The sequence below is a fragment of the Balaenoptera ricei genome, chromosome 10 (genome assembly GCF_028023285.1).
Source record: "Balaenoptera ricei isolate mBalRic1 chromosome 10, mBalRic1.hap2, whole genome shotgun sequence".
Classification (NCBI taxonomy): Eukaryota; Metazoa; Chordata; class Mammalia; order Artiodactyla; family Balaenopteridae; genus Balaenoptera; species Balaenoptera ricei.
The window spans coordinates 22,788,824-22,805,948 of NC_082648.1; the positions used below are offsets into that span (position 1 = coordinate 22,788,824).

The 17,125-nt window shown below is 38.5% G+C and overlaps 1 protein-coding gene across 1 annotated transcript in view; it reads right to left on the reverse strand.

Annotated features, from left to right (window-relative positions):
* Positions 1–999: 999 nt before the first annotated feature.
* The window catches only part of TM7SF3 (transmembrane 7 superfamily member 3), a 36,891-nt gene continuing 20,765 nt past the window's right edge, over positions 1,000–17,125 (reverse strand). The window contains exons 6-12 of the mRNA XM_059935509.1: positions 14,763–14,940; positions 10,501–10,587; positions 9,104–9,184; positions 8,313–8,465; positions 5,095–5,192; positions 4,372–4,534; positions 1,000–3,116 (exon numbers count right to left, since the gene is read on the reverse strand). Of these exons, the coding sequence (XP_059791492.1) occupies positions 2,854–3,116; positions 4,372–4,534; positions 5,095–5,192; positions 8,313–8,465; positions 9,104–9,184; positions 10,501–10,587; positions 14,763–14,940 (1,023 nt within the window). The 3' untranslated portion in view covers positions 1,000–2,853. The remainder of the gene's footprint in view (positions 3,117–4,371; positions 4,535–5,094; positions 5,193–8,312; positions 8,466–9,103; positions 9,185–10,500; positions 10,588–14,762; positions 14,941–17,125) is intronic.

Sequence of the window (17,125 nt, forward strand, 5' to 3'; positions counted from 1 at the left end):
ATAACAGGTATCAAGTACATCATCAAGGAGTGAACTTTATACCAAAAAATTCTTTACAAATGCTGCTGTGGAGAAATACTTATGGATATTGGAAATTTTAAGGATCTATCATGTACTTTGTAATGAATAGGAAATGGTCCATGACCACAGAGAATTAACTTGGAAAAACATGTTTTCACTGTGTAATATTAATAACTCCCCAAAAGTAGAGATCATGGCAATATTAGGAGCATAGGAGCTTCCTACCAATTCACCAGCAGAAGAAAACTGAAAATAATGAATTACATTTTCATTATGATAGAGTATAAAGCACATTCGGATAGGGAGTTCTCAAATTTTGTTTCTGGGCACTATTATTTGATAACTGTGACTTCATATAATTTACTCCTTGTTTAAGAATTTCCTCAGGTATAAAATAACATGATAACATGTTAAGATCAGTTAACGTTATCTCTGAAGTTCACTCCTGGTCTAATATTCTAGCAATTTCTTTGTTAGAATCAGTTTTCTATCCCAATTTATATAGAACTCAACTGGTCTATAGCACCGGTTAGCTGCTGTGGTTTGGCAACCTAGTAGCTAATCTACAATAGGTTAATCAGAACCAAAACGTTTAAATAGTAGAACCAAGTTTCCAGCAACACTATTTTTCTTGTTTGACACAACTGAAGTACTAAAGACACCAACACAAACTAATGCATTAAAGACATCAGCTTTCCTTTTAACAAAGGAAATAACTTTTAACACATTATCCCATATTTTGTTCATTTCCTATCCCATATTTTGTTCATATCCTATCCCATATTTTGTTCATTTCCTATCATTCCATTTATACTTAAACTGGTTTTTTTAATAAAGAATTGTTTGTCCAGATTAAATATTATTTGTTCTTTATAGCTATAGCTATGAAACGGTCCTCTCATGTCTTGTTACTTTGGTACAAAAATACAGTTGGTAAAAAATTTTATAGGAATTTTATAATAATGAGACTTCTTAGCATTTTTTCAAAATAGGTATTTATTATTAAAAAATTATACGAACTGACTTATTACTCACAAATTATCATGAAAAATTTTAACAATTTGTCTCCCCCCTCCAAGAAAGTGTTTTGTCTTTATACCCTTTACTGGCAGTGCATTTTGATGGTATAGGAAAAAACTCACACATATTCCATATAACTTTGTTAGAATTTACAACAATACAGCAGAATCCAGAATCCCTACAGCGAATTATTAAAAAAACACATTTTCTTCAAGTTTAAGTGTTTTTGAAGTTATATAAACAGTGAAGATTACAAAATAAATAGTAAACAAACACCTGTGTATAATTTTTCAATGCAAGAAATGATTAGTCATACATTTTTTCATTTTGTTTCAACCTTACCAGAACACTTTTAAGAGCGAAAGTTGAAAATTTTCCAGTTACCCGAAACTTCAGAAACCTACTGTCCATTGAAAACCTCTGAAAAGCAGCATCATTTAAACAGCGGTTAACTTACAGATGGGAATGCAACAACCACAACTGACCTCACAGCCACTCAGGCACATCAGCGTCACCAGCTCCAAATGCAAGGCAGAACCTCCTCGGCAGAGGCTCTGACGGTTAAAAGGCCATGAGGAGCAGGGATGCAGCCCAGGGCATCGGGTGCTTTCTTGTGGTGGAACAAAGTCAAAGCTGAAGGGACTCTCCTTACAGAGTCCAAGTCATTGAAAGCAGCTCTATTAAAACACCTGAACCCTTTCTGACGCCCTCCTCAGCGCTTTACAACACAGACAGGACAAACAAAGCCTTCATGCACATATTTTCGGAAACTGTGCCAATGCTCTAACAACTAATTTAGCAGAAAGAACTACAAAATGCAAATTTTTTAAAGGTTTCCGTATTAATGGGATTATGGATGAAGCTAAGAGCCAATTTGTCTCCTAAAAATAAAACAATTCATATGTCATCGAATGCAGTTTCAATTAGAGATCAGCTATCAACACTATTTTAAAAGGTCTTGAAAGAAAAAAAAGTCCATTTTTTAATCTGAAATATAAATAAATCATCCATATAAAAGCTCTATATAAATGGACCTACTTTCAAATAATTGGAATAATTTAGCTATTTAAATTACCATTTTAAGCAATAAAAGGCAAAGACGAGGGGTACCTACTGAACTATATACTTAAAAAATGATCGATACGGTAAATATGTATTTTACCATAAACAAAAGAAGGGTACTTTTTGATAATATATGATACTAAGAAAGATACAACTAAGTAATCAGACTGCTATTAGAAAGAAAATAAGTTAGTTTTCCCTGTTTTGTACTCTGAAGTTCAAAGGCCCAGTTTCAAATTCCCAAAGCTCCAAACACAGTGACAAATAAAAGTTCAGTCCAACCCTTAAATTAAACCACCCTCCGTGCCCTGGCCCCCGAGTTTGGACAGACTCAGGTGACAGAATTGTTCAAGGTGTTATAAAAAAAAAAAAACCACCAGGGCTTTACAGGAGAACCATTGTTTTCAAGTTCCTTTTTTTTTTTTTAAGTGTATCTGTTTAATGGAATAAGTTGACATATATTTATAAACCAAAAGGTAATTTCTTAAGTATTTCGTAATAAGGAAGAACCTCCCTACCACCAACTTTTTGGCCATCTTTCTCCCTCTCACTTAGAATTACTGTCATGTCCCTGGTATACCCTTACCCTGTATCAATAAGGAGACCACAATACTGTACAAAGCATGGACACAGAAGCTGGTTTCTTAGCAGACTTGCCCCAGAGACTGCTGAAGCAGCAAGGCAGCAACACCCAATCTGAGGCGGTACCTGGGTTGTACTTCAAGACTGCACTGACCAAGCCCTCCGCATCTACAGAAGCAGCGGTGTTCTTTCTCCGGCTGGCTGTTCCTTCTGAAAGAGCTCTTTGATCTGGGCTAATCGGCCGTAGAGCCTCTCTCTCAGTGGAGGGACGTGGTAGCTGGGGTCCAGGATGTTCGTCACTCTGCGCTCACGCTCTCGCTTCCACAACTTGTACGGGTGGGGAGGGAAAAACGGTTGCCCTCTTTCTCTTCGAATCTGTAACGTAATTCCACTTACAGCCAGCATCCCCCATACTGCCAGGATAATAAAGTCTAAAGAACGGTAGAGAAGCACAGTTTGAACTCTTGTATTTTAAAACCTAACACAGATCGAAGACAACATTTCATAGCCTCAATCTGTATCATCTTTTCTCAGTTAATATTAGATTTTCTGGTAAGTTTGTCCAAACATACGTGTATTTCCTCACTTAACCAGCCAAGGAATAAGTGAGGAAGCTATGGTCTTACATTTTAAAATAGGAGTTTCCAATTACAGGCATTTGAAAGTCCAGACAGGTTGTAAAGGAATCCTTGGCATTCCAATATTTTATGACTAGTGCCCACAGACACAGCTGTTTGTTGATTGCTGTGTTTCTCCAGAGGTGGGGGGAAAGGCAGTGATCTCACAAATGTACATCATTGGAACGTCATGATGCTCTTTTTTGCCATCCCACCCTATATGGGACGCCACCCCACTCATATAGAGTGGATACAGAAATGCATGAAAAGAGTCAACAAATTGTACTGAGCTTCTAGCAGAAGGCTTGGCAAAATACCGTCAAACTTCCAAGACGTGTGGATCTCAAGGTCTCTACCATCAACCTCTTAAAGAATGAGGGCAGGCTCAGGATAGCAGAGGGAAAGATTTGCCCTTAAATATTCATAACAATCACAATGGTGCTTATATATCTTCAATTCTAAGACCTGCTTTTCCATCCTCGCTATTTTAACATTTCTGAAACCAACATATCTTATAATCTTTGTGAACATTTAATTTAGTAGTCATTTTTTTCAGAAAGTTAATGGAAAATCTTTAATGGGTAGACTCTTACAATTGAGGAAAAATACAACTACTGATTGAAAACCACTTTCACTTTGATTAGCAAATTGCGTGCTTCTTTATAGGAGGAAACAAGGGAATAGCTTAAAAAAATCAAGTTGTCGTTCTCACCCCTCACCCCACCCCAACTCATAAGGTGCCCAACAGCTTTCTTCTCAGCATTTTTCTTACAGCTGGGAATTGACCAGATAAACCTTAGTAATCCTGGCTTAGAAATTTCTTAATAAAGTTCATGTACTAGATTTTTAGAAGTATGACTTTCAGCCACCTTACAAATTTAAATTCTTCATTCCTGATCACAAGTTATTAACACAGGGCTCTTACAGCATTTGGATGGTGTGAATTTCCTCCTTTTGTCCAGTTAACCTTCTTTCAATCTTTCAATCTGGTTACCAAGAGTTCTTGTTAGCACAGGTGGGCCAATATTCCTATCTGACTATCACTTGGTTCTTGGATTTAGAGTCTTACCATTCGTTTGAAAAGGCACATTTATGAAAGCTCTGCGGAAATCCGTGTGGAGCACCCTCTTCAGTACGTTCAAAGTGATGTAGGAAAGGCTTGTGTACAAGTAACTGTCAACGGCCAAGACCACCGAATAGGAGCCAATGAATCCACAACTCAGTATGTTCAGCTGTGGAAGAGCAGAAGCGTTTAGGCGGCACCTCTGGTAGAACAATAATAGTTTTTAACTTTAATCATTGGCCTCAATCCCAGAGAATCACTTCTCCCTCGGAGCATGTGAAGAGAGACAAAGTCTTACAGCTGAATAAAGGTTACCTGAAAATATAAACTGAAAACAATCTTCAACACCTACAGTTGGTAAAACAGTTTCCCTTATCATAGAAAATATCTTCCCTGTGAAAGAACTTCAACAATAAATTCTAGTTAGATTAAGAACCATTCTTCTGGAGAGACAGCTGAAATGAACAATCCAGCAGATTGTTGCATTACTGTAAGCCCTACCTTCTCTGCTTCCGCTGTTAAAAGAGGGATGACCTGCACCACTTGATGGAAAAAACATCATAACTAGGTAATCGTAACTAGAACTTCTCTTGCTTTCATAGTAACAAGGCTATTTAAAAATCAATCATCTGATACAGATAATCAGACAGCTCTCTCTGGTGAATAAAAATGCAAAACAACTGAAGGTCCAGGACAACAGGATGAATAAATTGACCCGATGACACTTACTATTCTTAGGCAGCCCATGAAAACCACTGGAATGAGTATAGCTATACAAGAGAAGGTCACCCAGAACACTGCATCATCACGGAAAATCTTTAGGTTTCCTGGAAAAGCAAAAAGAAATCAAGAGTAAACAACAGGTTCACCAAGTTAAATTTTGTTTTCTCAACGTGTGAACATAGACGTACATCGAAGATTTAATTTAACAACCAGGGAATATGTCGGCAATTAGATATGAACTGACTTTTTTCACTTAACTGTCAGTACAATCCCCTTTGAAGGGAGTGTCCTAAGAAGGTAGAGGGGTGGGAGGAAAATCAAGCAGGTAAATGCTCTGCATTTATTACCAGGATAATTTAGAAGAGGCTGGGCTAGTCCAAGCTCTTCCATTTACCAGCTGTGATGCTGGGCCTCAATTTCCTAACCCGTAAAATGAGAAGGTTGAACCACTTCATCCCCAAGCTTCAAATCGTCCCTTCTAGCTACAAATTTCTATGATTCCATGATTTTGTACTGCAAAGTAAAAAAGTGGCATTCAGAGTCAACCATATGAACTCCCATAAAAGCAGCAAAATCGATTTAATAGGTTTTTACCGTCAATGCATTTCCTGCCCAGCCACTGCACACTGGAAGAGATGATTTCCTCAGGCATCAGGAAAGATGGGAGCCAACCACTTATCTGCCCTACTAAACCCTTCTCCAAAGTCCAGCACACCTTGGGGTGACCCAGGACAGATATATAAGAACTCCTATTATAAATTACGTTTAAATAGCAAGAATATAAATCTGACAATTATTTCATATTGACACTGGCACTGTCACTCAGTCCAGCTGGAGGTGGCCCCATATCTTGAGACCCATGTATCCTGAAAGAGGGGGAGTTCCATAGTGAGGGACTCTGACCTGGAGACCCCACATTCTCAGGAAGCAAACAGCAACATGCTGCAGTGAGGTGAATGGATGGATCAGATCTCGAGGTCAACTACACTAACCTTCACAAAATGCACATGTGGTTTTAAAAGAAGGAATGCAGGATTAAAAAGAGGAGTTACGTAACACAACCTTGTACATCAATTCTACTTGAATAAAATAAATTTGAAAAAAATAGTAGTTATGATGCCAGGCATGTGAACACTGACCCTTTCAGAGTACAAGCTCTTGGGTAGACACATAATAAGGTGAAAACAGTAATTTAATTAGATCTGAGAGGTCAGCCAAATCTTTTTCAAATTTTAATGCTTAAAAATATGAGTTTGCACCCACTCTTATTAGGGAGACACTCACCCTAAATGTCCTTAAGCAATGAGATAGTTCATACATTAACTACCAAAAATAAGATAGTTCAATATGTTAACTACAAAAACTTCTAACCCATCATCCCTCCATCCTCTAAGCATTAACAAAAAGGGAGGAAGCTCATTAAGTAGTATTTGATTTAGCACTTCTAGAGTAGAGCTCTGAATCTGCATTTTCAACAGACATCCCTGGGAACCTGTCATTTAGTCAAATCTAAACAATGCTACTTTGCAGGTAGATAAAAAGCTACCTGCAGGGGGGCCTGTGGAAATGAACTCGGCTATAGGTTTGCTAAAATCAGAACAAAGGGCCTTGGAATGGTCAGTAAACACACAGGTCACCAATTCTCTCTGATCTTAAAAAAAAAATCTTTAGAGAGCCAACTGTACTCTATATCCTGTGTTCTCAAAAACTGACAACCTCAAGAGACAGGCACTCTTTTTTTTTTTTGAGACAGCTATTCTTATATCTAACATTTTCATCACCTTTAATCTGACATTATTATATAAGAACTAAACATTGTCACAAGAAGGAAATAGCCTAATACTTTTGAATGTAGATACTCCCTTTTTTTTCTTAATTGAAATATAGTTGATTTACAATGTTGTGTTAGTTTCAGGTGTATAGCAAAAGTGATTCAGTTATACACACACACATACACATATATATATTCTTTTTTGGATTCTTTTCCATTATAGGTTATTACAAGATATTGAATATAGTTCCCATGGTATATAGTAGGGCCTTGTTGTTTATCTATTTTAAATATAGTAGTGTGTAGATACTCCTTTTTTTGCATTTTTGACAACAAACAAGAAATGTTAAGTTATTGTACAACTGCAAAGTGAAGGGAAGCAGAATAGGGCACCCCAAAATGTGCCCCTTTGGCATGAGCTGAAGGCAATCAAGACCCAGCAGATTCAGAAAAACTTTTCTTTCCCTTAACTGCCTAAAAGAATTTAGATCAGGGGCCTGGCCCAGAACCAAAGCAATTACCAGAGATAACTTTTTATCTGAAAGACTTACCTTCATGGCAAACATCTGCTCTTCTTATGTTCCTGTAAACTGCCCTCCTCCCCTTTGAAGCCCCAGACTCCATTCCATTTCTTAGCTCGGGATGGCAGATAAGCCTCAACTGCGTAACTGCCTTTGAGTCTTATATTTTTATGGGACTCCAGTGGCACGAAATTAAATCTGTTTTTCTCCTATTGATCTGTCTTACGTCAATTTAATTATTAGAGCAGCCAAAGAACCTAGAAGGGTAGAAGGAAAATTTTTCCTCCCCTACAAAAGGAAGTTAACTTACAAGCTAACTAGACTTTAAAAATTGATAGAAATTGAATAACTTAAAAAAATCCCCAGAACCATCCCTTTGCTACTGCCCTAGGATGACTACAAGTAGGTACTTTGGGAATACTCGGGGTTTGGCAAAGGGTGGGAGCAGAGGTTAGGGGTAAAGAGAAGACGGGGGACAAAGCACCAGGTTCCTCAGCTCAGCTGCCATCAGGGCAGCACCAAATTTATCTGTGGGGTGTATCAGGCTTCTGCTTAAAATTCACTTGAAGAAAGAGTTCCAGGGTTTAACAAATAAAAAATGAAAACCACTATTCTGCCATATATAAAGAATCCCCTTTACCTCCCTTAATTTCAACTAAGAGAAACACACACACACACCCCTTATCATGACAAATAGATACAAAGCTACCTCCAAAGACATTCTAGAATTCATCTGTACAGAGTGCCTTTGAGGAAAGAGGGATTCTTACTGGTACTGACCCTCCCCAAAGGGCCACATTATCAGTGCAAATTTCCAGAACTCTAAGGAGAGGCCCCAAATCCCTGACGAGGGGATATGTGTACTAGAGAGCTGAAATGAACTCGTGAAACAATGAACTGAACACACATAACATGAGTTACACATCTCCTACCCAGTGGAGTGAAGAAAGTCACTGATGAGACGAGGAACCCCAGCACTAGCCCAATACACAGCATGCAGAGGACAAGGATTCCAAATCGCCACCAAGCAGCTACCAGGAAAATCCCACCAACACTTCCGGCAACGGCTGTCAGAACCAGGCGGACTGCACAAGGAGAGAGGATGAACAGTTAGATCAGAGGAAGCTTTTCCCACCGCACGCTTAGACACGCTATACCATTACCAGAGCCAGCCTAGCCTTTCTCTGGGTCAGGCACCGAAGGCGCATCAGTGGTGCAGTGAAACCAGCATGGGGAGGCCCTCTCTAGAGAGGGCCCGGTCTGAGGCTGGAAACCAGCCGGGGAGCTAAACCTCCAAGGACTAGTGACAGGCATGGCTTGGTACAACCTATAATTGGGGCAGAGGAAGAAGGGGTGACAAGCATTCTGTTCAATGTGACAAGGAAGGAGGGGTTGTGTTTGTTTTAAGGTAAAGAAAATCCTAACACTCTGATTGCTATAAATGTCATGTGGTCAATATACCACACAGCTGGAACACAGGTTTATAATCAATATGGCCCTTCATTTCCCTCAGTACCAAGGAATTCACCATGTAGATTAAAAACCCGGGAGAGAAGGTCTGAAGGAGTAGTTTAGAAAAGATGTGTAGAGCACAGGTGGCCAGTTATTTTACACACATAAGAGGATATCACACACAATACTGGTCAAACTGTAGAAGGAAAGGTGCATGTAAATGGTGCCTTCCTTTTTGAACACTCAATCAAACTATATTATTTTCACTTACCATCATACTTAATAGGTGTCAGTCTTGTAATCAGTATATAAAAGAAGAATCCCATGAAGATAAAGCCTATAAAGAATAGTTCTAGTAGCAAACGACCAAGGAAGGGAAAAAAAACAAAAGCTACAGTTAGTAAATGCAATTTAAATGTCTAATCTACAAATACATGCTTCAGTTCCCAGAATTTACACATGAGGGCATTCAGAGAAGAGAAATAATTATCTAAAAGGCAGGAAAAATTCAGAAGTCACTGGGAGTAAATATTATCGTTAAATGGGTACAAATTAAAGTATTAACTATTGGATACATTTTCTTGTATATAGGTCAATTTCAATTGGTCAGTTAATTGTTAAGTTCATAGCTCATTTTAATATATTTATACTTCCTACTTAAAACAAAAATAGTACTTTTGTCATTGTGTCTGATCTGAAATTGCAGACTAGATTTCAATTCATTACATGAGCAAGAATACAATTTGAAAGGTTAAAAAAAAAAAATTCCAAAGCAAAATGTGACTTTTATGTCTTCTTTTAAGTGATCCTTTCCTGTTTAGGATGAACATCAACCATTGTCTTTATCTATAAAAAACCTAGTAATATCTTTGGGACCTTGCATACAGCTTAACAATTAAATTCTGTATTATAGAATCATTCTACACTTTGAGAAATTAAATATTCTTCACAATATTCTCTTCTCAATCAAGAAAAAAAGTATAGTAATGGAGGGAAAGGAGTTGCTGCTTCAAGCAATTTATTAAAGCAAGTTCGAAGAGTTTTATAAGATCAAGATTATGTTTACTCTCCCCTTGATGCTCATTATACTGCCTGTTAATGAATTATATAAGGTTTTTTTTTTTTTAGTAACTGCAAACATTAGTTACATAAAAGTCAGCCCAAAGAATTCAAATCAATTCAATGAGCGTAATTCATATTCTACTTCCCCCATTGGGTTTCACTGAGCAGATCGTGGAGTTCCCATTTGCTGTCTGAACCTCCCAGGACTGTGCAGACATTTCGACCTCCCTGTACACTGCAGCCTGATTTATACGAAACCATGTCAATCACCGTCACCAAAATCCACATATATTTTTACATAGACGTCCTGATTTCTAATTAGTAATCTTTGGTCAACTAGTCAATCTAGCAATTGAAGTTTTGATGCACAAATCAAATTTTATTCCCCTCTTAATAAGAGAAGGTTGCATTCCATTGTTGAAAAGAGAAAAAATCAAAATGCATTGTAATTCAGTAGAATCTTTACTAAAAGACCCCAGCTACAAATCTATAAAGATAGTGGAGGTAGCCAGTTGCTTACTCTCCTTACAGGTCATAAATTCCCCAGCAGCATTTCAGAAAAAAGACCACAAGGCATGTAAATAGCAACTATATTAGACAAAATACCTGTTTTCCAGAATCTGTGTCCAAAGAAACAGATGAAGAGACCAAGCAGGGCAAAAAGAGTGAAGAACACTTTGGTAGATACTCTTCCTAAAAATAATGAAAACTGAGTGCATAATACATCGAATTTGATACTTTGAATTTAATTAATATAGAACAAAGCTTCATGAAAAAAAGCAAAGTGAACTGACAATAATTTATTCCATACGTGTATAACTTATTTTAAAAACATCCTTGCCACCCCTAATGACTTACTCTATGTGGGCGGTGAATACCAATGGTGGCTGGTGTCACAAAAAGAGAAATCAGACAACACTGCTATACTACTCACGACACATTTGGAGGAGGGGATGGGGGAGAAGAGGGAAAGGAGGAGGAGAGAGAGTGTGCCTAAAACAAATAACTCTGTTTCTTCACCAATAAACTACAAGAAAAAAAGGAGGGTCGGGGGAGGGAGAACTATGGCTTAAAGTGGATTTAAGACACACATCAACTAAAAACAATGTGCAGACCTCATCTGAAACCTGATTCAAACAAACAAAACTGTGACAAACAATTAAGAAGCCTGGGAAAATGTAAACACTGGCTGTTAATCTGACACTATTAAGGAATTATCTTCAATATTTTTCATTGAGACTTGTGTTAATGATACTGTGGCTATATATATTTTTAAAAATAGCACTTATCTTTAAGATATACATATTGTACTAAAATTTCGTAAGCAAAATGACCATTAGGGACCCACTCTAAAAGAATCCAGTGATAAGGGGGAGGCGGAGAGACACAGGTGGGTGTATAACTGCAACAAGATAATGGCCATGAATCAAAATTGCTAAGGCGGGATAATGATATATGGAAGTTCACTGAAGTTTTCCATAACAAAAGATTTTAACCAAAACTCACATTAAATTAAAGAAGATGTATTATTCTACAAGTAACACATGAACAAATTACTACCAATCTTCTCAATTATACATGTTGCTTTGGAAAAAAATGTAGTGTAATAACTAATGATGAAGCACAATATGCTCCCTGATGCTGAAGAATCCAAATCCTGTGATCCTCAATCGGCACAAACTTAAACAGAAAAAACAGGATTCGAAAGATAAGCCCTATTGAAGGGAAAAATAGATCCACTAAATTCACCACCATCATGACACCTCTGAGATAAACACAAGAAAATCATCCCCAAACTAAAAACAAAAACAAAGCACCTACGCAAACTCATGTGAAGTGTTACAAACTGACCACAAATCAAAACACATAAAATACTTGAGTGTTCAGATGTATACCATGAAGACCTACATTTAGATAAGGAACACAAGACAGAAGACCAGAATTTGCAGGGCATAAAATATACCTACATATCAGTTTCTCTGAGAATGAAGAGCTCAAAAGAAAGATGAAATGAGAGTTACTGCAACAACCTGCTTATTTCAGCCTGCGGTTGACAGCAGTTCTACAATTCAATCCTTATAGCAAAAACATGCAGTTCAGTGGGATAATTTTTTTCAAGTGAAAATCTAGTGGAAGTTTCCAGCAAGTGGTACAGTCACCAAAGACAGCAACCCAAGAAAAACTGGCACACACAGTTAGATATGTTCCTCCAGAACATTAGACAGCAGAGAGGAACTAAGTAGAATCTCTGATCACAGTACCAGGAAGGAAGGAGAGAAAAAGTTAAACATACAAGTAAAGCCAGAGAGGAGAGATTTCATAAGTAGAATCTAGAGACAACACAAGGTACAAATTCTGGGGAAAATGAAGACAAAGAGGTGAGTGGGAGGGGAAGACACAGGGGAGCCAATGTTTAGTGTTTTTAATCATGACGGAATCACTATAGCTATGACACAGGCCAAGGTTTTAATTAAAAGGCAATGTGGGTCCATCCTCCCTACTCCCAGCTCAGGAAAGGCATCCTAGTGTGCATTGAGCTTGAAGACAAAAGCCACAGAACCCAACTCCGAGCTGGAGGAACAGTAGGACCGGACCTTTCTCTCCCCTCCGCCTAACGTGGAAAGACAGGTCCCAGAGCTCACTCTCATTAGGAGGGGCCCTGGTGCAAAGAGTCTGAGGGAAAGGAAACGGAGGAACCCAGACAAGATACAGCCCATCAGTCAAAAACGCAGAACTTATATCTGCCTGGTCTCTTGCATTGTATCTCTCAAGGATCTTGCACGTGGCAGTGGAAGACTGGGTAGGATACAGAGGAGAGCAAACATTAAACCCTGGCTTGAACCCAACCGACAGACTTCATTCTTTAGAGCAAAACTCCTTGAAAGAGTTCTTTGAACTCTTTCCAGTTTCTTTCCTCCTATTTGTTCTTGAACATACTCGAGTCAGGCTACCCTGAAATGCTCTCACTGGCACCTGTGGCCTCCACGTTGCTAAATCCAATGGTCACTTTCCAGTCTCTTTCTCAGCTGCCCTGTCAGCAGCATCTGACCCAGGTGATCACTCTCTCTTCCTCTAAACACTTTCTTCTCTTAGCTACAATCTGGTTGCTCCTTTTTACCAATCTGGTTGCTCCTTCTTGGTCTCCTTGGTGGGATCTTCTTCAATTTCCTGACCTCTAATCATTGGAGCACCCAGGGCTCAGTCCTTAGACCCCCTCCCTTTCCCACAGCTATAAACATAAAAGGAATGATAAACATGGAAAAATGCCATTTGGCAACCGGCTGGTAATAAATGTTTCAGGCAAAGCTCACCAGATGCTAAAGCCAGCAAGTGAAGAGTTTGAGAAACGACTATTTACCTGTACTCAAAGTATCTCCCCAAAAGATACTTAAAGGGGAAAATAGTTACTACACAGTGGAGAAACCTGGCCGACACCCCTAACCAAGTAATCAGGGTTACTACCACCAGTAACGGAAAAAACAGATATCAGGTGCCTCTAGAGAAGGACACTTGGTCACTTCTTTTGTATTCCTACCAAAAATTCATCATCTGAACTTAGTCACACGGAAACATCAGATAAACCCAAATTGAGGACGTTCTACAAAAATAAATAACCCGTACTCCTCAAAATGGTAAAGGTTTTGAAAGACAAAAACAGACTAAGAAATTGTGCCAGATGCAGGAAGATAAAAGAGACAGTTTAATGCAACATGTGATCATGAAGTGGACCCTAGACCAGAAAAAAAATTTTTCTTCTGGTTATAAGGGGCATTGGTGGAATAACTAGTGAAATTTGACAACATCTGTAGGTTAAATAACAGTACTGTATCAATGTTAATTTTGTGATTTGATAGTTTTACTAGTTATATAAGGAGATAAACAGAAATATTTAAGGGCAAAAGGGTCTCTCTGTCTGCAACTTACTCTCAAATGCTTCAGGAAAAAAAATGTGCATACATGTGTACACAGAGATAAAGAATAAAAAGCAAACAGCATAACGTGGTAGCTAACATCTGAGGACCGTTGGTGAAGACTGCAGAATTCTCTGAACCATTTCTGCATCTTTTCTGTGAAACTGTTTCAAAATAAGATGCTAGATACACATAAACAGAAAGATCTTACCACAGCCCCCCTGCCAGCGCCCTCTCTCTCCTGGACACTATGATGGTCTGCTGATCAATCTCCCTATTTTTGCTCTTGCCCCTGATTTTTCTCAAACAAAACAAAGCAGCCAGAGTGATCCCATTGAAACACGAATCAGCACTATCTGCTCAAGCTCTCCAATGCCTTTTCATTGCTCTCAGAATAAAAGCTATAGTCCAAACTGGGACCTGTGAGGCCGCCCACTCCAGCAGCCACATCAGGCAGGCTAGCAGCTGAGGACCTCTGCGCTGGCTGTCCCCTCGGCCTGGCACCCCCCGCCACTGCCCCCCCAGTGACACGTCCATGGCTCCCTGCCTTGCCCTGGGTCTTTACCCTAATGCTACCTGTTCAGCAAGGACTTCCCGAGCCATGCTTTCTCAAATTCTCTCGCCCTCACTGGTTATCTCCCTTTCCTACTAAATTCTTGCTTCTTAACCCCTGTCATGTATCTCACATACGATATATTTCACAAATGTATCTTGTCTGTCTCGTCTCCCCCACTAAGATGCAGGCTCCAGGAGGGCTAGTATTTTGTCTGTTTTGTCCACTGCTCTATCCCAGTGCCTAGAACAGAGAGTGGAGTAACGGAGGGGCTAAGGAGGCATGTGCTGAATGCATGAATGAATGAGACAAAAGCACTTTTAAATATCCTTAAGTTCTGTACTAGTTGATAAAGATCGGCAAAGCCAATGAAGAATTTTCACAGTTGAAATCCACATACTCACCAAGGGAAGAACAATTATCCTTCCCTGCCTCAAAGCTGCAAGCGTACGTGTGAGCAGGGATGTAAGCTGCAGACGTATTTAGAAATGGATCCCGAACGATGACGTTGTAAATGACACCTTGTCCCCGGAGGGAGGAGAAAGAAACACTTGTCTTATCATCAGCTGTTAGGGTAACCACCTGAAGCCAAAAATAATGCACGATTAGTGTTTAGATTAAAAAAAGCAAACCCCATTTCTCCACACCCTCTCCGGCATTTATTGTTTGTAGATTTTTTGATGGTGGCCATTCTGACCAGTGTGAGGTGGTATCTCACTGCAGCTTTGATCTGCATTTCTCTAATAATTAGTGATGTTGAGCATCTTTTCATGTGCCTCTTGGCCATCAGCATGTCTTCTTGCACTGTTGGTGGGAAAGTAAATCGATACAGCTACTATGGAGAACAGTATGGAGGTTCCTTAAAAAACTAAAAACAGAACTACCATACGACCCAGCAATCCTACTATTGGACATATACGCTGAGAAAACCATAATTCAAAAGACTCATGCACCCCAATGTTCATTGCAGCACTATTTACAATAGCCAGGACGTGGAGGCAACCTAAATGTCTATCAACAGATGAATGGATAAAGAAGATGTGGTACATATATATACAATGGAATATTACTCAGCCATAAAAAGGAACGAAATTGGGTCATTTGTAGAGATGTGGATGGACCTAGAGTCTGTCATACAGAGTGAAGTCAGAAAGAGAAAAACAAATATCTCATATTAATGCATATATGTGGAATCTAGAAAAATGATATAGATGATCTTATTTGTAAAGCAGAAATAGAGACACAGACGTAGAAAACAAATGTATGGATACCAAGGGGAAAGGGGGGGAGGGATGAATTGGGAGATTGGGATTGACATATATACACTATTGATACTGTGTATAAAATAGATAACTATGAATTGGGAGATTGGGATTGACATATATACACTATTGATACTGTGTATAAAATAGATAACTAATGAGAACCTACTGTATAGCACAGGGAACGCTATGCTCTGTGGTGACCTAAATGAGAAGGAAATCCAAAAAAGAGGGGATATATGTATACGTATAGCTGATTCACTTTGCTGTAAAGTAGAAACCAACACAACATTGTAAAGCAACTATACTCCAATAAAAATTAATTTTAAAAAAACCCCACAAGGTTTTCTATTATAACCCCACCTACATGTGCTATTAAATTCGAATATGAAAGTACAATTCTTGTTTAAAATATACACTAGCCCATTTGGCTTTTTTAAAACAATTTATTAAAGTATAGTTGATTTACAAAGTTGTGTTAATTTCTGCTGTACAGCAAAGTGATTCAGTTAAACATGCATATATATATATTCTTTTTCATATTCTTTTCCACTATGGTTTATCACAGGATATTCAATATAGTTCCCTGTGCTATCCATCCTACATATAATAGTTTGCCAACCCATTTGACTTTGTCAGGAGATTGTCCTACACAGTCTGTACGTGCTGATATGAACAAGCTCTTACACAAAATGCATCTAAAGATTTTGTATATGTTAATAATTTAAGTAAAATGTGATATAAATAAATGATTTAAGTAAAATGTGCTAGTTAGGACAAAGAAAAAAATTTTTGTCTCGTCTGCTAGACTGTAAATGACAGAAGGGCAGGAACCTTATTTATCCTGCTCACCAGTCTCCCCTCAGTAATTAGCACAGAGTAAGTGTCCAACAAACAGGAGCGATCACTGAGCTACAGAGCTGACGCAGGCCGTGCGGATTAACATCTCACAGAGAGCACCCACTTACTTTTGTCTAACAGGCTCTGAAATAGGAAAAATTACATACAGCTGTGTTATCCTGTAGTCCTTCACTTCAAAAATTCCCTTTTAAAGGTTGTTTTTTAAATAGGGGATAAATATAATAGGAGAAACAAAAGCCCCACGTAGCCCTAATACACAGATATGTTCCTACTAACAGAAGCGAGAAAACGAAATGTTACGGTTGCAGGAGTAAATAATTCGGAGCCTCTTAGAAAACTTCTACTATTTAAATATAGTGCTTAGCCTTCAAAAATATGTTTTCTGGGCAAAGGATTGGTCAAGTCCAACAGAATGTTAACATTACCTCCTACTCTCCCAAGTTTTTATTATGAGACACTCAACCTTAGAGAAATGTTCAAAGAATAATACAATGAAAAAGTTATATACCCCACTTAGATTCAACAGTTGTTATTATTTTACCGTATTTGCTTTTCTGTCCCTCCCTCCTGCTCCTCCCCACCCCACATATATATATATTTTTTGGCTGAACCATTTTAAAGTAAGTTACAGGAATCATGACATT